Genomic DNA, 25620 nt, shown 5'->3' with positions numbered 1-25620 from the left:
CAGCATATTTGAGACCTGCAGGAGGCCTTTACTTTGTCTTGGATACACTTCTGCCCCCATGCCTCTCCTTCATCTGACTGCCTCCTGCTTGTCTCCTCCAAGTCTCACTTTGGAAACTTCTTCCTCTACAAACCTTCCTGGTCCCCTTTGCAAGCTCCCTGGCTTGCTGTGCTTGGGCCTGCCAAAGCACTTTGCATCTTGTATTACAACTGCCCTTTTGCATGCTGGTCTCCATGTGGGCTATGATTCACTTGAAGGCAAAGGCCGTTTCTCATGCACAGAGCACTCCTGACCTGGCCCCAGTGGAGTCTTACTCATGGTAGACCTTCATGCTGATGTGGGGAACAAATACATGTAAGTGACTTCTTACTTCATGGAAAGTCCTCTACAATGACCCGAGATAAAATATCTATTACTTTTCAGATTTCTCATATTTAATACCAAGCTATTTTAAACAGATTTTAGGTCAGTTTTTCTGCCTCATATATTTAAGGGCATTTATTGAAAAAGAATAATGGGAGACTAAGAGACCTGAAGGCCTTAAGGGAAAAGTCTCCAGCGTTAGGCAGAAGAGGCCCAAACCACCCCCAACTGCGGAATCAGGTGCCTTCAGGAGCCCCAGGACCAGCCACAAGTCCCAGGTGGTAACTACCCACGGAGCAGCGTGGAGGCCACTTGCCATTTGTTTTGTCTTGACACCGATGTTTCGAACATTCAAGTACTGACATGCTGTCTTAGAAAGGGACACAAGCATCTGGGATGGCACGTGATGTGGTTTTGCAAATATAATCAATGAGATGAAAGAATGCTCTTGGGTAGGCTGGCTTAATGCAAAGGGAAGGAGAGTGTCACACTCCAAAACAAAGGGCGAACTGAGAACAGGGGAGGGTGGATGTGCATGGCAGTGAGCTCGAACAAGAAGTGACAGCAGTAGAGGGGCAGAGATAAAAGTGACTCTTAGGTTTTTTTGTTTTTGGGGTTTTTTTTAGAATTAAACATTGTCTTTCCAGAGAAATGAATAGTTTGTCTATAAGGGATTTTGTGTTTAACATAACACTATGTGATGTTAGTTAGGAGTGACATTCTTACTACTGTCAGGAAGCGGCTTCCACACCGAACGCTTCCCCTCACTCAGCGTGGCTCCTGGAGGGCGCACCGTCCACACAGCAAGAGGGAGGCTACTCTGTCTTAGTGGAGTGGCACCGTGTCCAGCCCCTCCATATCCTCATGTACAGACCAGCCAAGCAAGACGCTATCTCGGACCTTAGAAAAGAACTGAATGTACTAATCCTCCCAAGTAAAGAATAAGAAAATAAAAACATCTCTCAAACATCCATGAACTTATGAAGTCTGCCATCTTTTTGGAACATCAAGGCTTGCCGGTTTAATTAACATAAAACTGTCAGCAACTTTATATTAGGCTGATAAGGGAAACACTTCCTTTGAGGTCTGTCCAGGCCACTGATTGACATTCCCCACGGACCACGCAAGCACTAGAGATGGCACTGTTCCATAATGAAGGATGTGATTCTTGAATGTGAAAAGGCTGTACCAGGGACAAACCACAGATGGATCTGAAATGTAACAATTTGGTGAGACAGGACAGTGGGACTAAAAAATAAAAGTAAAAAGAAATCACTGCATTAATACTTTCAACTGAATCCTCTTAAAATCTATTTAGGTTTGTTTTCTCTTTATGTTCCAGGAATATTATCATTAAAAATGTTAGTTAACTTCTCATAATCAGTATTCTTAAGCATAATCAGAGTCCTTCAATGGAAAGACTTAGTAAAGGCCAATGAATGCTACACTTAATATTGAATAAAGCAAAAGAATAAATTTCCAACGGATATTAATAGAGGCTTCTAAAATATTTAAAGGCTAATTTATATGCAAATAATCAGGGGTTATGGACTTCCAGAGAAGATGATTTTAAGCTACGTCTGTCAAATGTTCTTTTGTTCTCTTTACCTTTGGAGGATTTGGGTCAAGAACAGAGGAAGAGAAGTTTGCTTCCAGCAGTTTCTAAGACTTCTCAAAATGCCCAGAGAACCCAAACTAGGTTTAACAAATTTTTGCAGTCCAGCTCCAAGGTAGACATCATAGAGCAAGAAATAGCCTATGTCCTGAGGATTCATTTCTATGCTGCATGAAATCATCTAGACTCTCCCAACAAAGCCTCCCCTCACGGGAGTTTCAGTTCAGGTTTGCATAAGTATGAGACTTGTGGGTTCCTGCAACCATGACAGCAGTGGTATAATCAATAGGAGACGTAACCAATCAGTGACCAAGAGCTTGTTAACATTCTAGAGGTCCTCGATAGACATGTATTTTGCAGTTACACAATCTACCATGGTATTTCACTCTAGAAACTGAAGTCTCTAAAGAAGCCTTCAGGGAATGGCATAACTGCCTCTGGCATATTCTGAAATTTCCAATTGCACAGACAAATCATGGAGCAGAAGCTATGGCCACGACAGCAACCAAAATCCCTGGCATTACTGGGAACTATTCCTGGGTCTCTCTCAGAAATGTCTGGACCTGGACCAGAACCACAGTTTTGGGTGTGTGGGTGCCACCCACTTCTAAAGAGGCAAGAGCCATCTTGTGTTGAAATTCCTCCAAACTGAGCTGCTACATTTGAAACTAACCAGCAGAGAAAGATGTTCAGACTATTGGCTTTTTTTTTTTTTTTAAAAGAAGAGATTTGAGAAAAAGGTCACGAGGAAAGGATAACATTCCCAGACATCTTTAACGATTGAAGAGGCCGCCCATTCTGATGGCTCTCTGCTAATTAGCCCTCTTTACTGAAAAATTAAATGATGTGCTTATACAGTGGATGTGTCTACCTGAGGAAATCATCCAATTTCTCTTGGCTAGTTCTCATTTCTCTCCTCTTTGTGTTTGCAAAACCCCTCTCTCTCCACTGGTCTTAGGGTCACTGTTTGGAGCCTACAACCTGATTCTCGACATTGAGCTGTATTGAAGTAAAAGAATATGGGGTTTCGCTTGATTTTACCTTTCTTATCTTCTGCCTTTTCCTCCAGAGGTGGTGGTTTTTCAGCTACAGAGCCATTACCTTCTTCAGATTTTACTACATTTTCCTCTTGGGTAGATTCCTCTCCGATGGGTATCATGTGCCCGTTTGAATTTTCAAAGTTAACTGTTACATCTCCATCTAAAAATGGGGAAAGAAACACCTAGATGTCTAACTTGATGGCTTTCTTAAAACCCAGTTTTCCAGTTACTAGGACTGTAGGGTTCAGGTTTAGGTTTCAGTCCTGGGAGCCAAATACATCCTGCAATGTTTCCCCATGTTTAACTGAATAATTCATTCAAACGAAAGAGCTAGAAAATTCTTAGTCTTGGGGGAAGCAGCTATGGAGGGGGTATCCAGAAGCCATCTCAAGGGAGTAAGAATGGTGAAGCTAATTACAAAACACCCCTGGGCAGCAGAGTCCCTCTCTTCTTGGGCTTAGTTTTGGCTGAAATCAATTCTTAGGAGCCTCTTTGTCATTCAGAGACTGAACGGTAAAAGGAGGAATCTGAAAAATGGAATAAACGTTTTAACAAGCACCAAACACACAAGGTGAATGCAAATACATGAATAATATGAAATGCAGTTACACATACAAACAATCAGTGGGAGAATACAAACATTTCCAAGCACCATTATCTCCACAATAATACATCCATGAGATGTTAACTTTACACAGTAATATAACTGCTACTCTTTTTCAGGGAAAGATGGTAATAAGTAGATTGTATTTTCATCTTCTTATTTATAGAAATCTTAAAATGTACTCAGGGAATTGAAACACTGTAACTGACAAAAAAGTCTTTAAGTTGGGCTCATAATAATTTGAAAACATTAGGGAAAAAAATGTTAAAAATAAGTACGGAGGAATTTTTAAGAAACCACAACTGAAGTTAAAATTTAATGTTATCTAAATCACAAAGAACCAATTTTAACACTACTAAATGTTTATAATCCCTAGGAGTTTCTAAGGTGAAAGAGATTTTGCAGAAACTCTTAATTCAGTGATGATTGATAATTTAACCCTAGTTCGTACCAGGAAAACTTTAAGAGGCTTTGTAAAAGAAGAAATTAATGTACTTTTTACTTAACAAACTTGAAAAAATGCATGATTAGAGCTGATTTTATGCAATTTTTGATTAATCTTATTTTGGCAATCAATCTAAAAAAGAGACCATCTTCCAATTTCTCATTAGATATGATTGAATTGCTTTGGCTCGACAATAAAATCCATTGGCCTTCCTGACAAAAACAAGCATGGCATTTTAAATAAGTAAAATACATATCATGGATTTACATTATGCTTAAAATGAAAAAATTGTTCCTTAGTCATGTAACTTCCAAGTACCTATAGTCTGATTCCTGCATAAAACGAAAATAGACAATAACTGAAGGCAATGCCATTGCAAGTAAATCTTAACTATTTCAGGAAAATTAAGGTAATGACTTTTTAAAGATTATATGACAAACCAAAAAGAAACCAAAAGATTCTTATTTCTTATTACTGGATCCCAAGAAACTTACTATAAAAAAGGAGAGGAGACACAATACAATGTCCAGGTATTAGATTAAAAAAATAATAAAAAGTAATGTAAGAATGAAAAATTTCAGACAAAACAGAAAACCACTTCTTCACATAAAAATCCTCAGTTTTTAGGTAACCCACATATAAATTTATCTTCGTTTTCTCTGACTTAAGATGGTAATAAAACATGGTAATAAAACAATTCTATTTTAACCATTATTACATTAAAAATTTGTTAATAGATTAAATAACTAATTTTTAAAATTCAGAACAAAAAGCTAGAGAGAAAATTAAATAATAGTGACACAAGAAGAAATCGGATTATTACATCACAGAGAGAAGCAGTCAACAATGTGGAAAGGTACTTTGAGATATGAAACAAAGCTGAAATATCGGAAATAACTGTAGAAAAAGGAGGCATGTTTGTAATAGATACGGAATTCAAGAACAGAAGAGAACTGGAGTTAATAATTAATTGGTGTGTGTATTGAAAAGGTTTTCTGGTTTTATGTATTATTTTAGAATTAAAATAAGTTTAAGTCCTTGATATAGTTTATGTATGTAAGTAAAACATAAGCTCAGCAAAGGAAGACAAGACAAGACGTTGAGCGGACTGCAGGTTACTGGAAGACGCCCACTCCAAGTCTTATCGGAGCATTTGTATGCAAGGAAAGGAGAAAACTCAGAAAAGAGTCGTAGGCTTAAAGTAAACCAAGAGAGAAACCACACAGAAATCAGGAGCATGAGCGTGTTTGAGGGGTTTCTGCCTTTCTGGTAAACAGCTGTACTGGGGATAGAGTTAACAGAGAGAAGAAAATCACTTAAGAACAAAAGGTAAGTGACTCATTAGAAGGTTAAAAAGGACACCATGGGAGAAAAAGAAAGGAGGCTGGTGGGCAGGCGAAAACATTTACATGCCTTCATGTCAAGGTTAAGGGAGAAGGCAGAAGGAAAGAACCAGAAGTTAAGGACTAAACTTGGACTAGACCAAGGACTTCTCAGGAGAGAAGACAAATCACAAAATTTTTACATTAAAATTAGGGCTTGGTGTGAAAAAGCTCATCTAAAAGGAGTAATAATGGCTGGGAGTCGAGGCGTGGGGTGGGATGGGACGAGGTCAAACCCAGGGTAGCTGGTGCGATTTTACAAGCCTGTCTGCTCCACTGAACAAAGGGCATAACTGACAAGTACTGTCAAGAGCTCAGGCAAGGCCAAGCACATCAGGGCGAAGAATGGACCTTTGCTGGCAGAAGGGAGGAGGCTGTCACCACGCACAGCGGCGTCCAGTCTCTGTCTAAAGCTGAAAACAGACCGAAATTCTCAAGATAATTGTTTTTGGAAGAATGACAGAAAACTATTTTCTCTTTCTTGGCTGAAAGAGGGGAAGGACTCTATTTACAATTAGCCTCAAAGAGAACTTCTAAATATTACGTAATTTCTATAGTTCTATATAGGGACCATGCAAAAAGTGTAAAGAAAAACTCAGTAACTGATGACTTCCCAAACACTAAACCTACCCCTCCTCGCTTAAGATGGTTATCTTCTGTTTTAAAACTTTTAATATTCAGTCTGCAAACATCAAATAAAAAAGAACAAATAGAGTCAAGATTTCCAGAAAGTAAGTACATGAGATTGTAATCCATCTTGCAAATAGTTTAACGGATTAGGCAAAATAAAAATCAAGCAATTCTAAATATTTTTTAAAATTGACCACTGCCCCTTGTTTTTAGTTTCTAGCTACACTTTTAATGGGCTAAAAAAGTGATCTTTAGTCTCTATCTTTAGACTCATTAACAATTTCAATCATAAGTTTTCCATTTTTTTCTTTCTTTAAAATGTTTCCAAATAAAGGATATCACCCCATAAAGGTGATTGCCCAGCGCTGAATTTTCAGTGGACACGTAATTTCTCTGCCACCTCCAGCGAGATGTGAGAGGGGGCAAGCTTTGATACAGAAGTCCATCTTCAGGTACAAAAATGTTAAAGATGTACATTTTTTATTTCTAAAAGTTTCAGGTAGAAAATGAATAGCTTCAAAGTAATAAAAAAATTAGGGAATACTTAAAGTTCATTCATAAAATGGAGTGAGAAAAGTATAATTGGCCAGAAACTGAAGTAAAACACCTAAAATTGCGAGGGCTCAAGAAAAGTGGCATTATTCACTCCAGACTTTACTTTCTTTGAAGCAAGAGTGAAACAGTAAAGCATCTCCTAGCTCCACTCTAGAATTAATCTAATGTTGGAAAAAGTGTGTCATTTGGATTTATAAGTAGTAAATGCCAAAAGACGTTAAGCTCTTTGCAAGAAACATATATCAGGAAAAGAGAAGCACTCATATTTCAATTCCAAATTAATAGCATTTTCTTTGTGCCCATAAAAGTACAATAATAATATCTTACCCCAGTAAATGTTCAGGGGGGTGGAGTGGGAGAAGGCAAGAGGTAAATCAACAGCGTTGCAACAAAAATTTCCTTTAGTTTTATAGTGGTGGAAGCAATGAAAGTTATTTGGTGTTATTTATTTGGAGAAAAAAAAAAACAATCTTGGTATCCTCTTTTGAGAATCTAACTCAGTTTCCATCTAATCCTTTTCTTTTTGAGCAAGAATCCCCCCTTGGGAGGAGGACAGAGGAGGAAAGGGACAGTTAGAAGGAGGGAAAAAACAGTCAGAAATAATCATTGTTAGTGAAAAGGTGAGAAACAAGCAAACCCAAAGAAATGAAAAGAGAACAATGCTGGGAAAACGACTTGAGAGAATGCGTAACGCAGGTTAATTTAATTTGCTCACTCGTGCCTTGTTGCCTGTACATTTGCACACGTGTATTCTAGAGTATAAAGGACAAGAGGCATGTTTACCATCTCTCTTCTCTCTCTCTTCTTCTACTGATGGACGTAAGAAGCCAAAAGGCATGAGCTGAGCTAAAACTGAATTTACTCAAACAACTGAGTTTGCTCATAAGAAAGACTGAAGCTCAAGAACAGGGAAGTCACGTAAGCGTCTGTATCTTATCTGTATCTCCAGCCAGAGTAGCTTTGTAAAGCTTTCGGTTTAGGGTAACATATGGCGAGGGACTCACCCAAAAGGCCATTGAATTTCTTCCCTAGAATACTTTAGATTCTCTGTAGCACACAGAGGCATCCCGAATTAAAGCAAGATGCTCGGAGTGTGGTACCCACTGTTTAATCTCCCAAAGACCATGATCATCTTAAATTTCAAAAGAAAAGGAAAGAAAGGCCAAAGAATGAAGGATCACATTATTTGAAACGTATGATTAATTTCCTCACCTTGATCAGGCAATTCCTTAAGAACTCCCCTTCTTATCAGCTCCTCTCTACTTTGTCTTGTAGAAATCTTCCTTTCTAATACTTTTAAAAAGAATAAGCACAAGTAAGAATCAAGTCATGGCTTAAAGTAATTATGAAAAACATCCCAAGTAGAATTGAGCACATTCATTCTGTTCACCTGAGGGCTCAAACCCCAGTTGTTCAAACCATGGGATTGGAGCCAACATTGTTTAGGACAGGGCAAACGACGCCAGCCCACGGTCAGAAGCTGAGCCACTGTGCCTTGTCTTCCAAATGAGGATATTCAGACACATTATCTCATACCAACTGTGCAGCACCAAGGCTGCTTCTTGCTTTGAAATACTCCTTTCTTTAGTTATGACGCATTCTAAAACACAGCCTTCTATGAATGTTTCAACGCATGTAGAGGATACGTATGCTTACATGAAAAACAAACTTTCAGTCGACACACACATAACTCATCTGAATCCCAGGACTACTTTTCTAGTGTTTTCTTTCTCACACCATCTATTTCAAAAGTCCAACAAATCAGATTTCTGTAATTCTTCTTGCATTTCTGTAACTCTTGCATACTCACAAGCTCTAGAGTGTTCTGGTGTCTCCGCCGACAAATCCCAAGTCTTGGGAGGATGAAGCTAATTCATGCTTTCATAGCATGTAAGGGGATGGGAATTTCAACACTGATGCTTTCTTCTGCCGGAAGAAATCTAAATTCCTGGTACAACTTCAGAATGGAGCTCAGGAGCTCAGGGTGGGACTTCAGTAGTATTCACCTTAGATGTGTATAATATTAGGTCCTAAACCTTGTAGGTCTACATAACCACCAGCTCCATTCCCCAATTCCAGGGGCCAAGGGGTGTAACGTGAAATACAAGGTCATACCACCTGCTAATCCTCTGAGCCAACATTCCTCAAGGTGTGCTCTGCCAAACTATTCTCTTCAGATGCCCTGTTCAAAAAAGCACCCTGACATACAAAACAGGGCCATAGAAGGGGTTCTTTGGGGAGAAGGAAAGGTACACAGGTGGAGAGTGGGTAGCCACAGCAGGACTGGATTCTAACTCTCCCTAAAATTCCTACTTCTGGCTTCATAATCTGCAAATCCTAGTCACCCTTGACTACATAGTTTCAAGACCCAAACGAAACCCCATCACCTCAAGCCATACCCTGACACACATTAACAGAGCTCGTGATAGCTCTAAGAGCATGTTTTTTTTGGGGGGAGGGAGTTGCTCCAGGTGGCCTGAGCAAGGACACTTCAGGGGAGAGAGAGGGAAGGAGGGGCGTGTCTTGGGCCAGGAGCTTAGTGTTAAGCAATGACATGAGCCCCAGAATAGCAACACTTAGTCTCTCTTGAAGAAATTGGAACTTTTTCCCCTTTCTGGTAACTAGGACATGTGTATTTTGTTTGCCAGGAAGGTCAGAGTAAAGTTCGGTATTTATCACAGATTTCATATGACAATTCATGAATCTGTTTCCTCCTTCTCAGTGACCTGACTTCATTTACATTTTATTTATAGCATATGTGCTCTTTGTTCTTAAGTTTCGTCAAACTTTTTTTTTTGTGGCTAGAATCAGGATGTAAACAAACAAGAAAACGAATGAGTGAGTGAGTGAGTGAATGAATTAAAGGTCAAAAGAACAATTAGCATCTCGTTAGTTCACATGGAGACACACGCAGAAGCCCCCCTCTTCCTTTACGTCACTCACCCACACCGACTCCACCGTCACTTCCAAAAGCAAGTGACAACGGCTCACTTAAATGGTGGTGATTGCTAAGGACAAAGTTAACTGGGTGTGGGGGGCCAGCGGGAGCCGCTCTTCAATTTAAAAAGAGTGCTGTTACTTATATACAGCTTCAACGTGTTCAGACTTTGGTCAAAGAGGAGGGAACCCCTGTCAGCACGGGAAACCAAATGACACCCACAATGCTGAGATCGTGCAGGTGGTTCAGAAGCACCCTGACCACCAGTCTCCCGAGGACCGTTCAGACCCATTCATGTTTGACCGGGCTCCGAGGGAAGGCCAGCCTCTGAAGACCTCTTGCAAGGTCTCAGCCCTGACTCCTGGGGGTGGACCCAGGGACTCCAGGCCGTGATGCTGGAGGATGCAGGCGACCCTGGGCACAAGAACGAGCCCACATTCAGGGAAACTGAAGGCACTGCTAAATCAGAACATGGTCTTTGTGGCTGCCTGCCCCTGGATCTTAGGAAACAGGACTCCTCATTGTTTGCTGCTCTGGTCAAGTGGCCTAAAACACACAACAGTTGTCAGAAGTCCTGGATTCTAGTCCCACAACTTCCACAACCAGTTGTGTGCCGTTTGGCAGTGTCTTCAAGTTCCAAGGCCTCTGATCCATTACCTGTAAACTGAGGGATGAGATTCAATGATCGCTAAAGGACGGTGTGTCCATCTCAAACACTATGTGATCCTAGACTGTTAATCAAGGCCACTGTGTAATCTCTGCTGGGGTACCTTTAAAGCACCAAAAAAACCATCGGAGAGCCCGGAACGTACCCCGCTGTGGTTTCTGCCCTTTCCTTATAGATCCCAGAGGATGCTTTAGTTTTAGTGTTAAGTTTTCTGTTGCCTTAATTCTAACTTAATCTCAGCTAAATAGCCCTCCTCTTTCTTCCCTGTAAATCCTGGAGCTTTGAAGCGGCAGCTTGGCTTCCTGCCAAGAATCAAACCCGACAGCTTTGTTCTTTGCTCTGCCTCCTATACAGAGGCCCAGAGAGGAAAATGCCTTCGGCTATTTGTTTGGTCTTTGGCTGAGGGCATTTTTAACACATAATGCAGATAACTGTGTCCTGGGCCAAGGGGAACAAACTGCAGGCCACTAAACATGGAAGGTATGCTGTCGGGGCACCAAGCTCCAGCCGCCGCTCTCCCAGAACAAGTACCGTACTCTTCATCTTTAAAACTATGTGCCTCATGTTTATAGAGTGTCTGTCTGTTTGCAGAACACATTCACTGGACGCTTTTTCATACGCTCAGAAGTGTTCTGTGCTGGAATGAATCGGAGAGGTCACTCGAGTCCAACGTGCCTCACAAAGCAGGAGTCCTTTCAGGAACATTCCAGAGCTGGGCTCACCTGCCTGAGGACGTTGGAGGCAGGAGGGTCCCTTTATGGCAGAGCCCACCCCAGTTCTCCACCATCCTCACTTTCAGGAAGGTACTCCTCATAAGGAGCCAAAATCACTCACTTCCTGTAACTTTGGCCCATTAGTCAAGCCCACGGTTCCCACAGCGCAAAACCCTCCGATTTTCGTTCCAACGCAAAAAAAAAAACACAGATTAAAAGGTAAAGCTCACACTGATCTGTGCAGCAGCAGCAGCAGCAGTAATGCTGGGGTGTCTCACTCACAGCTGTGGCATAACCAAAATCTTTCTGGGGAAGAGATTCAGCAGGGCACAGACCACTGGATGTAGGAGCCGGGTGTCCATGAGGAGTATTGCTGCCACTTGAGTAAATGGCTCATGGTTACTCACTTTTATCCTAACTGAAAAAGCAGGTGTGATTTTTACACTGAGGTCAAGCAAAACCGTGATTTCCCCCCTTCCCCATTTTTTAATTGAAGTATAGTTGATGTACATAATTGCATCAGTTTCAGCTGTACAACATAGTGATTTGATATGTTTAAAGATTATGCTCCATTTAAAGTTATTACAACATAATGGCTAGATTCCCCTGTGCTGTGCAATATATTCTTGTTGCTTATTTCTTTTCTACGTAATAGTTTCTATCTTTTAATCCCCTACTCCTGTCCTGCCCCCCCCCCCCACACACACTGGTAACCACTAGTTTACCCTCTATTTCTGTGAGTCTGTTTCTGTTTTGTTATATTCATTTGTTTTATTTTTTAGATTCCACATATAAGTGATACCATACTGTATTTGTCTTTCTCTCTCTGACTTATTTCACTAAGCATAATATCCTCTAGGTCCATCTACACACTGTAAATGGCAGAATTTCATTCTTTTTTTATGGCTGAGTAATAATCCATTGTAGAGATATACCACATCTTCTTTATCCATTCCTCTGTTGATGGACACTTCAACAAGGTTGCTTCCATATCTTGGTTATTGTAAATAACGCTGCTATGAACATTGGGGCACATGTATCTTTTTAATTAGCATTTTCGTTTTCTTTGCATATATTCCCAGGAGTGGAATTGCTGATTATATGGTTCTACGTTCAGTCTTTTGAGGACCCTTCACTGTCTTCCACAGTGGCTGCACCAATTTACATTCCCACCAACAGTGTACCAGGGTTCCCTTTTCTCCACATCCTTGCCAGTTTCGTTATCTGTGCAAAACGATGGTTTCTGTTTCACCCTCCACATGGGTGAATAAGAGTTCTGACAGTTCGGGCCTGACTACAGCAGCTCATACTCTCTCTAAGAAGTGAGGGAAGCACTGTGCCCCATTTTCCTTACTTCATACTCACACTTGGATTTTTCAAGTATCTGAGAAGGAGCGATCTTCAAAAAACCTCCAATGGCTGTCCAGCTCACACTGAATAATAGCTCAGCTCCCTGGCATGGTCTCTGCGATGCCCCCACCCCAGGTGGGCCCTCCTGCTACCCAATCCTCTCCTGGACACTCCATCCTGCCTCTCTCTGCTCCAGTCCCTCCAGCCCCTGCTGCTTCTCACCTGAGGCCAACCCCTGCCTGGTGGCCTCTGTCCTTCCCGGGATGAGATGCTTCATTCCCCCTCAAGACTCATTCCATCACTTCCTTCCAGTCTTTGCTCACAGCTCACCTTATTAGAGGTCCCTTCCCTGCACACCTGCCGCAGAGTAGCTTGTTCCCCTCCCGCTCTTTATCCTTCTTCTTAACCTGTAAAATCTGTCATGCCCTCTGACATGGGACCTACTACTTAGTGTGAGCATGATCTCCATGGGAACCAAAACTCTGTTTCATTTCCTGCTGCGCTTTGCAGGTTGTTGGCACTCAGAAAATGTATGTACTTGTTGAAAAAAAAGAATAAAAGAAAACAGGCTGATAATGATGATGGTCTTGTTTTCTGCGCCTTCCCCACCTCCAATCTCAGAGAGAGCAAGTGAGGCCCATGGCAGAACTCTAAGAACAAGAGTCTTCAGTCTTCTCCCCCATCGACTGCTGGGCTGGGCCAGCCAGAGGGAAAATCCTTGGCTCTCCATCCTGTGGCTCATCTGAAGAAGCCTCTGTATGCTCTGAAGAAGGGAAGTCACAGTGTGTAGAGGACAGACACCAGCCAACTAGCCGGGCGTAGTACACGACTGGGCTCATCATAAATTATAAGTGATTCATGATGTCCCTCTGGGCACGGAGCCTGCATTCAGGGGAGGAGGCTGGGGCGTACACCGCCAGCTCCTTTCTGGGGCCGCATGGCCAAGATTTTATATTACTCTGGAAGGATCTGTGAGAGTAAATCTTGCCGTCAACAAGCCACTTGTGTTTTCCTTTGGCGAGGAAAGAGAGTCCTAATTCTCAGTTCTAACACCGCTTAATGTCGGAACAAAATAGGAGAGCAAATAGAAGACCATTAAATAAGCAGACCATGTTATCTTCTTGGTTCTGAGTACTGAATGGCCTTACTGTGAAACTGTGACAGAAACAGAGACCTGCTTGTCTTGTGTTGAAAGTGCTCTATAAGAGCCTGGCTTTGCTTTACCTCTCCTCAGTGGTCGTTCCAGAAGACAGAATGGCAAGAAATGGACTCTTCACTAAGGCTTAGCTAAGTCATTTAAAGAACTACAACTGCCAAAATGCCACCCAACAGGACGTTTACAAAAACCTTCCAAAACATCTCAAGAATGTAAGGAGAAGAAATAAAGCCAACAGCTCCCTCTAAAAACACTCAGGGGTCTGGCCATTTTCTTGTTTATCTGTGCCACTCCCCTGCCCAAAAATCCTAGACTCCAGATCAGGTCCAGCTCCTCAGAGCAGTGGCCAAGCTTTGCAACTGGTCCCAATGAACCATTCTTCCTCCCGCATTTTTTTTTTCATCTCACTTTTGCACAAGCCCAATGTTGAAGTCAAACTTTACTTCTTGCCATTTCCTAAACCCTTCCTCTGCTCCATCCCCTCACGTGTTTCTTTCTCCTAGAATCAGGCTATTTCCCTCTCCTTCTCTGCTGAAATCCTTCTAGAATTTAAGTCCTCTTCAAACAGCACCCCCTGTACGGCGATCTCACCAGGGCTGGTAGAATCCAGAGTAACTACGCTCCTACAGCACTTTTAAATAACTTCTCTGTGCCTCAGCTTTCTCATCTACAAAATGGGGTAACAGCCGCTACGTTCCGGGTCTTCTGGAGATTATATGAGTTACAATGAGTAAATGTTAGACTAGCATCTAGAGGGAAAGCACTGAGTAAGTGTTGGCTAGTACTATTATTTCTGTTGCTGCACTTACTGCATTTTCCGCTGCTCCCTGTGTACACAGCTGCACATCCACATGACTCTAGTTCAAGCCCTACGAGGGATGTCCTGTGTGTCACCCCATCTCCATGTTGCCAGAAACCACATCTCACACCAAGCAGATATTGTGCACTTCAGTTTTTAGTTTATTTTTGCAGGGAAGAGGGAGACATGTCTAGCAACCTTTTCTACCTTCTCTGCTTATTTTTAAACAGCCCTCCTGATATTTAGCCTTTAAGAAACCACCTTCCCCCTCTCTTAGTCTGTGTTCTCTGTGCGAGGCTAACCCCCTCCCTGGGCTCCAGGGCTCCCAGGCTTATCCAGACAGAGCCCAGTATCGTCCTGGAGTTGGCGACTGGTTCAGAGGTGGGCTGGGCCTGAGTTCCACCAGTGGGATTCAGGCCCAAGAATCCTGGTGGAACAACAGGAAAAGAAGGTGTTCTCTTTCTTCTGGATCTGTTAAAACCAGCTGAATAGGAGCCTAGGACTTCTAGTAGTCAGTCACTTTACCTCCATAAGAGGAGACACTAACTTAAAAAAAAAAAAAGGAAAGAAAGTCAATACAGAGGAATATAGATTCAAAAGAAGGAGGCCGATTCATAACCTCAACTTTTAAAGACTTGGATCCATCCATGCCTGAAGCTTGTCTGCCCTGGACTTCTCAGTTACGTGAACCAATAAAATCTCTGTGTGCTTAAGTTTGTTACTACTCATTAACAGCGAAAAGCTCTGACTAATCAAAAATGGTGTTACATCGATGCTTTTTAACACTGAATTTTCTTCCAGCAGAGGTCAAAGATTCTCTAGGTTTTCAAGGCAGGAATGTGAAAGAAGAACCACACAGATCCTTTTTTTCCCACCTCAAGAGTTTGAGACTTGACCGAGCCCTCAGAAAGAGGAAGATGCAAAGATCTATGTCCCTTCCTCTTGGGAAATCAGTGTCACAATTTCCTCCAAAGACCTGACAGTCATCAGCCATCAGTTTGGTGCTTAGATAGCATTTTTAATGTATTTTCTCCTTAGTCCTCCCACTATTCCTGAAAGACAGGCTACTCAGTTATTTTTATTTCTCACAAATAGATAAGGATACTGAGGCTTAAAGAGGCCACATACATTTTCCAGAATCTTCTTACAATTACTTTTAAATGGGCAATTTTTAGATGGTAATGCATCCTCATAGTTCAAATTATAAACAGATATGGTGGAAAATCTCACTTTCCCTTTCTCCCACTGGCTTTCACCCTGATCTCCCACCTATTTAAACGGAACCTCACCCTTACTCCACAAGCAACCAACCACTTTTATTAGTGTCTTGTATATCCTCCCAGACTTTCTTAGGTAAATTCAAACATTGTTTTTTTTTTTTTTCCCTTTAATGGAGGTACTGGAGGTACCGGGGATTGAACCCAGGACCTCGTGCATGCTAAGAACGCGTTCTACTCCTGAGCTATACCCACCCCTAAACATTCATTTTAATTTTTCCCTTTTTACATACAAGGTAGGATGTTTTACAAACTGTTCAGCGTCATTCTTTTTCATTGAACAATATATCAATACTTCCACAATTTCAAGTGACAGAGGTGACGGGAAAAGCTGAGGTGGGAGGGGAGAAGAGGTGATGGTCTTTGCTTTGTAACAACAGCAACAGCAGCTGAAATCACTGCTGTGTCCAGAGGGAACGGGCTGGGGACAGCCATGGTAAATCCATCCAAGGGGACTCATGGGTTTTATTCCCCAGGGATGAAGGCTCGGGACTAGAACAATGAGCAAGTCCCCGATCCCAGATGGGTCAGGAAGTACAAGCAACCTCAGGAGAGTAATTAGAGGCCAGGATTTGTGAGCTACGTGAAACACTGCCTGTCTTTCCTTCTCCCAGTCTGATTCTCGTAAACTCAAGAAAGGCAGAAACGCACTAGACGGGCTCTGGGTTCATCTCGCTTGATGAAGAGTCTGGGTGTTTCCATTTCTTGTTTCTTCACATTCAAAGATAGTAAACCCAAAGCAGGGTGAGACCACAAAAGGCACAGACCTTTGAAGTAAAGATAATGATAAACATCCTTAGAGTATTTAAACTCTTAAACTCTTAACTTCCCACTCAGAACAGGATAGAGAACTGACGGAAAAACGAATCCCAGCCCTGAATGGTGAAGAGGTTTTTCAAACTAGAAGAGCATAAACATACCCATTAGAGAAGCTTCCAGAGAGCTGATTCCTTCCCCATGATCTGCTCTAGGAGAGCCCTATCCATCTCAGGGACTCAACAATGTGGATTAAAATGAGATAGTATCCCACTTCACCGCTGATCAGGCAGCCGAATAACAAGCAAGAGTGGGTATGGCAGAGACCTGAGCAATGCTCAACTATCCAAAACTACGGCATTCCCATTCATTCACATATCAGATTTTACTGCCCAGAATGAAAGGCATCTGAAATGATTCATAGTTCCGGCCAAATTTTTTTGAGGGGGTTACTTATCATCTTTAGCAGCCTGCTTTTAAGAAAAATTAAAGTATAACTGCCTTACAGTATTATTTTAGTTTCAAGTGTTTAACACCCGTTTTGTTTAGTTAACCCATGAACCATACATTACCACCTCGAATGAACAGGTGTGAGTAACCAGTCTAAGAGGATTCAGTAGGCGTTCCCCCAAACCCACATTGCTTACTTTCACATACATATAGAATCAGATCAGGTTTCTTAAGGTGATTAAAGAGTTTGTGCTCCTAGCATTTTAAACATTCCACTCTGATACCTACTATCTTGCCTGCACAACAGAATGTACAGTATCTGTAAAGGACAGTCTTTCTCTGGTAAAACTGGTCCAGGTCTAGACCAAACCAGGAAGGATAAACAACAGCTGATTTCTGCTTTACCCAGCAGTGAGAGGACCAAGAGTAGCTTCATTAAAGCTCTTATTTTCCAAGGCCAAACACCAAAAAAATGTTTGGCGTTTGGGAAAAAGTACCGTTTCACTGTAACTGGGACTGTAACTTTCCAAGTTTGATGGCAATGCTAACTTCCCACTTTGACATCATGCTCCCTTCCAGTACTCTCTCTTTCCACTCTGTTCAAAATTTCTGATCACACAGGCGATATCAGGGTGTCATCATTCTTCTTGAAGACTGAAAAAGCTAGAAAATGGAAATATATATTCTAGCCCTTTTGAAAATACATCTTGAGTTCAAATCCAGGCCTTGCAACTTGCAGGGGACCACAGGCAAGCTTCTAAACTTCTTCATCCCTTAGTTTCTGCATATGAAAAGAGGCAGTAAAACCTAACTTGGATGGACATTAGAAGGATTAAAATATCTTGAAAAGTGTTTGACACAAAGTAGGGACCTCAAAGATACTAGGCAGTCTTCTCCGCTACTTCCCATTTTCTCCATAGACATGTCTGTATCCCTTTGACAATATTCTAACCTGGACATGCTTATTGATCTAGAAGGCAGCACAGGACAGGGGTTTGGAATGAATACTCAAGCCAGGCTTCCGAGGTTCAAATACAGGCTAAGTTACTCACAAGCCCTGGGACCTAGGGCAAGTTATTTCACTTTTCTGTGCCTCAGTTTACCCATAAGTGAAGTGAGGATTATAATAGCAACCTCCTCACAGAGTCCCTGGGAAGACTTAAAACATTTAATACAGCAACTGGCACACAGGAAAAACTCAACAGGGACTAGTTATCATTGTTATTAACATCCACATATCTTGTTCCTACTTTAAGTTTAATCCCAAATAAAACTTCAAATGAGTAACAGAAATAAGTCATTTTATTAAAAAAAATACTTTACTTGCTACATAGATAGCAAATTATACAAATTATTCAAAGAGAGTATTTTTTAAACCTCATGGGGTATAACTTAAACTTTTTAGCATTGGACTGATAAACAAAAAGAGAGGACTACATGATACCATTAATATGTTAACATCAGATTTAAATAGGTGATTAAATTTTTAGTGTGTGTCATTAATGTTTTACACTTGATTCAACTAAGAGTTTCTTAAAAAACAAATTACAGGGACCGAGGAAGAGAGGAAATGGAGAATTGTTGTTTAATGGGTGGAGCTTAAGTTTTGCAAGACGAGAAAGTTCTGGAGATCCGCTGCACAGCAATGTAAATACACCTGACACTACTGAACTGCACATTTTAGAATGGTCAAGACAGTAAATGTTAGGTTATGTGTTTTCCATCGCAATTTAAAAAATAAATTAAATTGTAAGACATTTTTGGACTGCATGAAGCCTGAGAGCCATGTATGTAAGATGAAAAGTAGATCAGAAGGAATTTTCACTACACTGATGTATAATGTGTTCACTGTTTTCCAGGATCCAGTCTTCTCTCCAACGATGTTTCTATTCTTTTATATTTCTCACATAGTCTCTCATGCCCTATTTTACAATAGATACTAAGTAAATACTTACACTTTGGAATAAAGAAAATTTTGAGTATCCATTTCAAAACCTAGGGAATCTTAGTTTGGGAAAGCAGTTGAAGAAAAAACTCAGGACAAAAAAAAAAAATGTTGTTAGCCTAGATGAGCAAATTCCTTTCATCTAACAAAGAGAAATACAAATTAAAACTATAATTTATATTCCAAGTGGAAAATCAATCAGGAAAATATATAAGCCAAAAAACAGTCAGTTTCCAGGACTTAGCCCTTAGTGATAAAGACCGGATTCGTATCACAGGATGAAAAAAAAAACAAAACAAAACCACAAAGGGAAATAATATGCAAAGGAAATAGAATAATGGACTTTCCTGACATAAGTTCTCCGACCCAGGCCAGAAGGAGTTCTGTAGGACCTTTAAACGTGTTTAAAAGTGGCACCACTCCAAAGGAAAATGAAATTAGGAAATCATCCACCCAAGTGAGGCATATAAACAATCAGATCCTCTTTTAAAACAATACAAAGTCACCAGGTCTCATCCCAATGGAAGTCTTTTTTATTAAAAGATGGATGGGAACATTGCTCCTTTCCCCCACATTCCCCTTGAGAATTCATTGTGATAAAGAAAAAAAGAAACACAAGGTAACCATTCTACATTTCATTCTAGTGGGTGTGGTTCTTTTTAAAATATCATTTATAATCAGAAATCAGCAAAATCTGATTATTAGCTATCATGGATAGCATCCATCGCTCGTTTGACAATGTCTTCATTGAATGCTCAGTGGAAATGCCTTGCTTATATGAGTTCACTTTCCTTAGAAGAATCTAACCCTCCCTGGAAAAGGCTAGAAGCCTGAGATCATAGTTAGCTTTCTAGCTCAACAGATTTAAACCTAAAGCTCAGTTTGAATTCAACAAACAACATCACATTTTCTAGAATGTACAGGAAACAAGAGTCTCCTTAATTCCATTTAGAAACAAGCTTTTATGGTTTACATTTACATGTAGAAGGTGGGTCCTGATGGTTTGGCCATTCATTATGCAACTGACTATCTTAAACCCGTGATGCAATCAGTAATTTCAACTACAACAAACATACAAAAAGTTGGCACTCATATTATATTACTCTTTCCCATAAATGGGTTTTACCCCTAGAATAGACCTATAATGAATAATAAATGCTCCATAAGTTAAAAGGTGGGGCCATAATGACTTTTCCCATCTATGTATGAGTAGAAAGATTGAACTAAGAAAAAATTCATTCTACTGGAGAAAAAAATGAAGAAGAATATTTAGTCTTCTCCATATTTAATGCATAAGGGAAATTTGTTTTAAGATCATCATATATTTTTAGGAAAAGAGAATAAAAGAATTTCAAGAAAGTATTATGGTTAAAATTATTATATATCCACAGAATTCCTAACACTCATTTGATCTGATTAGCATCAGTTATAAAGTTCATAAGGACACAAATGGCTGAAATAAAACATGACCCCCACACCACCTCCATTTTGTGTCAGTGATGCCCCCACATTGACCTTTAAAAGGCTGCTACCATACAGAGCAGACAGTAACAGTTACTTAAGTTCATTAACCATTCATGAGGGAAGGGGTCCCCATTCTGCCTATTAAATTTGGTGAAACATCATTTTGTCTATTTTGGTTTTTCAAGACTCCTTAAAGCTCTTAAGCAGCTCTGAACAATGTGAACATGAAGGAAGAGCTGAAAATGGGTTTAGTCTTTTCCCCTCCAGAATTCTAGCACTTTCCAAATCACAAACATTTACTTGCTGATGTCCCATATTGGGACAGGATAAGGCCCATCAAGAGCCTTTCATTCATTCATTCATTCATTCAGCAAACACTTACTGAATGTTTAACATAAGCCAGGCACTATTCTGGTTGCTTAGGATTTTATCAGAGAAGAAAACAAAAATTCCCACCCTCATGGAATTTATAATCTAGTGGGAAGTGGGACCAGATAATAAACAATAGAAATAGTTTATAAACATTAGGTGGTAACATGTGCTATGGAAAACGGAAAAAATAAGGCAGAAAGAGGAACTAAGAGTGGATGATAACAAATATTGCCCAGAGTGGGAGACATTGGAACCTTCATACGCTGCTGGTGGGAATGTAAAATAATGCAGATGTTTTTGGAAAACAGTCTTGGCCATTTCTCAAAATATTAAACACTGAATTATCATATGACTCAGCAATTCCATTTCTAGGTATATAACCAAGAGAAATGAAAACATGTGTCCACAGGAAAACTTATACACAGATGTTCATGGAAGCATTATTCAGAATAGCCAAGAGTAGAAACAACTCAAATGTTCATCAACTGATGGATAGCTAAAGTGTGGTTTATTTATACACTGGAATACTATTTGATAATAAAAGAAATTAAGTACTGATACATGTCACAACATGGATGAACACTGAAAACATTCTACCCAGTGAAAGGAGCCAGTCAAAACCCACGTATTTATTACATGACTCCATTTATATGAAATATCAAGAATAGGCAAACCTATAACAGAGACAGAGAACAGAGTTGGCACTTTTGGAGGAAAACAGGCAGTGACTCCTAACGGAATGGGGTTTCTTTTTAAGATGATAAAAGCGTTTAAATGTGATTGTGGTGATTGTTGCATAGTTTGTGACTTATTGTTTAAAAATCACTGAATTATACACATTAAATCAGTAAACTGGTATATAAATATACTTACAAGATATGAGATATTTACTAAAGCTATTTAAAAGAAGAGTGCTGGGGGACAGGAGAGATACAGTATAGGATAAGGTAGACTGCATTGAGAAGTTAGCATCTGGACATGGATTTCAATGAAGGACACAAGGTAGTTGGTTAATCATAAAGAAATTAGGAAGAAGACCCTCCCTTTGTTTTTCATTCAAAAACACCAGAGTTCCCATCAAAACTTACCCAAGACTAAAGAGATAACCTGAACAGCCCTGTAACTGTTAAAGAAATTATATTTCCAGCTTAAAATCGTTTTTAAAAAGAAATCTTCAGGCACAGATTGTTTCACTGGTGAATTCTATCAAACATTTAAAGGAAAACTGACACCAATTCTACACAATCTTTTCCACGAATAGAAGGCAAGGAAATAGTTCCCAACTCATTGTATGGGGCCAGCATCACCTGGATACTAAAACAAGACAGAGAGCGCAAGAAAAGAAAACTGCAGGCCAATATTATGACTCTTCAATAAAATATTATTAAATAAAATCCAGCAACATAAAAAAAGAATAATATACCATAACTCAGTGGGGTTTATCCCAGGAATGCACAATTGGTTCAATATTCAAAAATCTATCAATGTAATCAAGCATAATAATAGTCTAAAGAAGAAAAACTACATGATCATATGAATGACATGAAAAACCATTTGAGAAATTCAACATCTGTTCATAATATCACAGTATCTTTGAAAATCAGGAATAAAAAGGAACTTCAGCCTGATAAAGTGTATCTACCACATACCTTCAGCTAACATCATACTTAATGCTTCCCCATAAAAATGGGAACAAGGCCAAGATCGCCCCCTTCACCACCCCTAGGTCCCAGCTAGTGCAAAAGGGCAAGAGATGAAATAAAAGACATATAGATTGGAAAGGAAATAAAACCATCCCAACTCAGATGATATAATTAACTACATAGAAAAACATAAGGAATCTTACTAGAACTACTAGAATTAGTAAGTAAGTTTAGCAGGGTAGCAAATACAACTGTATTTCCATAAACTAGCAGTAAACAACTGGAAACAAATTTTAAAATATGGCATTTACGATAGTTAAAAAAAAAAAGAGGAAAGAAATACTTAGGAATAAACCTAATGCTGTTTTCTAAAATCTTCAAACCACAAATGAAAGAAACAGAAGAGCTAATTAAATGGAGAGACATACCAGTTCATAGAAGATTCAGCGTAGTAATCAGTTCTACCCAAACTGCAACACAGATTTAATGTAATTCCAATAAAAATTTCAGTAGGAAAAATTTGAGAATATAAACAAGCTGACTGTAAAATTTATTTGAAAAAGCAAGGAAATTAGATTAGTGAAAACAACTTTGAAAATGAATAAAGTTGGAAAAATCATAGTACCTAATTCTCAGACTTATGAAGCTACAGTAATCAAGACAGTGTGATACCGGTGAAGGAGCAGATACATAGATTAAGAGCACAGAATAGTGAGTCCAGAAATAAACTCACACAAATGTAGGTCTTAATTTTTGATAAAGACTATGTGGCCAATTAATTTTTTGTAAAGGCAATTCAATGGAGAAAGAATAGCCTTTTCAACAAATTCTCTTGAGAGTTCTTACATATGACACCAAGGGCATGATCCTAAAGGAAAGAAGTGATAATCATTAACATTAAGACTTTTGCTCTGTAAATGACACTGTTACAGAATGGAAAGACACGCTACAGTCTGGGAGGAAATATCTTTAATAACATATCTAACAAAGATATCATATGTATCTAGAGCATAGAAAGTACTCTCAAAACTCAACATTAAGGAAACAACTCAATAAGCATTGGCCAGAAGACCTGAACACACCTTTACCAAAGAACAGTACATGGCTTATTGATTTTTGTAATGATGCAAAGGCAAGTTAATGCAGAAAAGATAGTCTGTTCAAAATATGATATTAAAAAAAAACTAGACATTTATATGCAAAAAATCAACCTTGACATAAACCTCACATCTTACATAAGAAATAACACAAAAATGATCATAGATCTAAATGTAAAACATTAAACTCTAAAAGTTTTAGAAGAAATCATAGGAGAAAATTTTCATTACCTGGGGTTAAGCAAAGAGATCAGATACAAACTCGCAGAAAATATTTGCGAATCATGTATCTGACAAAGAACTTCTATCTGAACATGAAAAGAACTCTCGAAATGCAACAGTAGGAAAACAACACAGTTTAAAAATAGGCAAAATATTTAAACAGAAACTCTACCAAAGAGGACATATGGATGGTGGATAAGTACATGAGAAGCTGAACATGATTAACCATTAGGGAAATGACAAAATTTTACTTCATACCTCCTAGAATGGCTAAAATAAAAAATAATGACAGCACATCTATGTTCACAACAGCACCATTCACAACAGCCAAGAGGTGGAAGCAACCCAAATGTCCACTGACAGATGAATGGATAAACAAAATGTGGTGTGTGCATGCAATGAAATACTATGCAGTCTTAAAAAAGAGGGAAATGCTGCCACATGCTTTAACATGAATGAACCTTGAGGATATTATGCTAAACGAAATAAACCAGTCATAATAGGACAACTACTATATGGTTCCACTTATATGAACATAGTATCTAATATAGTCAAATTCATAGACACAGAAAGTAGAATCGTGGTGACCATCAGGGATTGGGGAGAGGAGGTAAAAGGGAGTCATTTAATAGGCATAGAGTTTCAGTTCCATAAGATGAGAAAGTTCTGGAGATTTGCTCTACAACAGTGTAAATATAATTTACTACTGATGTGTACATTTTAAAAATGGTTAAGATTGTAAATTTTATGTTTTTAACTATAGTAAAAAAAAAATTAATCATGACAATACCAAGTGCTGACAAGGATATGGAGCAACTGGAACTTTCTGACCCTGCTGGTAGGAATGCAAAACCCTGGAAAACAGTTTGGCAGTTGCTTATAAAGTTAAACATGTATTTAATATATGACCCCCAAATCAACTCCTACATATTTTCCCTAAAGAAATGAAAACTTCTGCTCACACAAAAACCTCTATATGAGTGTTGATAGCTCTACTCTACTCATAATTACCCCAAACTGGAAACAATCCATACATCCTTCAATAGGTGAATATATAAACTCTGGTATAGCCATACCAAAGAACACAACCTGCCAATCACAAGGAGTAACTGATACACACAACACCCTGGGTGAGTCTCAGAGGTGCTATGCTGAGTGAAAGAAGCCAGTCTCAAAGATTTTATATGAATGGTTCCAATATTTATGACATACTTGAAACAAAATAGTAAAGAAGAACAGTGTTTGCCAGAGGTTAGGAGTTGAGGATGGGGAGTGTGTGTGTGGAGCAGAAGTAGGGTGTGACCATAAAAGGACAACACAGAAGAGATTTGGGGAGTGATGGAACTGAGATACATCCTAATTATGATGACAGTTACCCAAAGCTAAATATATATTAAAATTCTTAGAACTGTATACACACACACGCGTGCACACACACACACCCCAAACAGGAAAAACACAAGAGTGGTGAGTGACCAAGAAAATGATTTCTTTTGAGAAAGTCCTGATCACAAATGCAGTGACAGAGGGTGAACTAGCCAGTGGTTCCTCTGATTATCTGCTTCCCACATAAACCAACCACAGCCACTTGCAAGAAGCCTCAGTGGTTTTCTATTGGAGCCGTCAGAAAGATAAGACGTACCTTCCTGTGGACTACAGCTCATTGGCCCAAGGCCACAGTCAAAAAGAGAGGCAAGGCAGGTTAAAGTTTTGGAAAAATCAAAACTCTATTTGTGTTTTCTGAAAGGGTTAGGGTTTGACCCAGCAAGCACAAAGCAGTCCTCAGTGAAAACCCTCATTCCTCGGGGACCGGTTTCCTAAGGGAAGTTTACAGGAAATATTTCCAAGAGGGGCTGCCAAAAACTGACTACAGGTAACCTCGAGACCCCAGGGTCAGGATTGTGCAGAAACCATTCCAGTGATCTCTCAGCTGTGACCTCTGCTTTTCTTCCTTGGAGAGGAGCCACCAAAGGCAAGTTACAAATATAAAGCAGTTTTCACACATGAGAAAGTAAAAGGGAGTAGGGGAACATCTCCCTTTGCTCTGGAAGAGGTGAACCATATCTCGAAAATAAGGGAAGGGAAAAATAACACAGTTAAGGATGTTTTACAAAGAGCAATGTTTCGAGGAAGAAAA

General features: G+C 39.7%; 1 protein-coding gene across 9 annotated transcripts in view; it reads right to left on the bottom strand.

Annotated features, from left to right (window-relative positions):
* PHACTR2 (phosphatase and actin regulator 2) overlaps positions 1 to 25620 on the bottom strand; it is a 240555-nt gene that overhangs the window by 48580 nt on the left and 166355 nt on the right. For 7 of the 9 annotated variants that reach the window (XM_032485059.1, XM_032485058.1, XM_032485063.1 and 4 more), the window contains 2 exons: positions 7847 to 7927; positions 3020 to 3178 (listed from right to left, as the gene is read on the bottom strand). The exons of 1 other annotated variant lie outside the window; for it this stretch is intronic. In XM_032485059.1, coding sequence (XP_032340950.1) covers positions 3020 to 3178; positions 7847 to 7927 — 240 coding nt within the window. The remainder of the gene's footprint in view (positions 1 to 3019; positions 3179 to 7846; positions 7928 to 25620) is intronic. One more of the 9 variants, XM_032485064.1, reaches the window with a different exon arrangement.

Source organism: Camelus ferus, chromosome 8 (assembly GCF_009834535.1).
Source record: "Camelus ferus isolate YT-003-E chromosome 8, BCGSAC_Cfer_1.0, whole genome shotgun sequence".
Classification (NCBI taxonomy): Eukaryota; Metazoa; Chordata; class Mammalia; order Artiodactyla; family Camelidae; genus Camelus; species Camelus ferus.
This window is presented reverse-complemented; position numbering and strand designations above follow the sequence as displayed.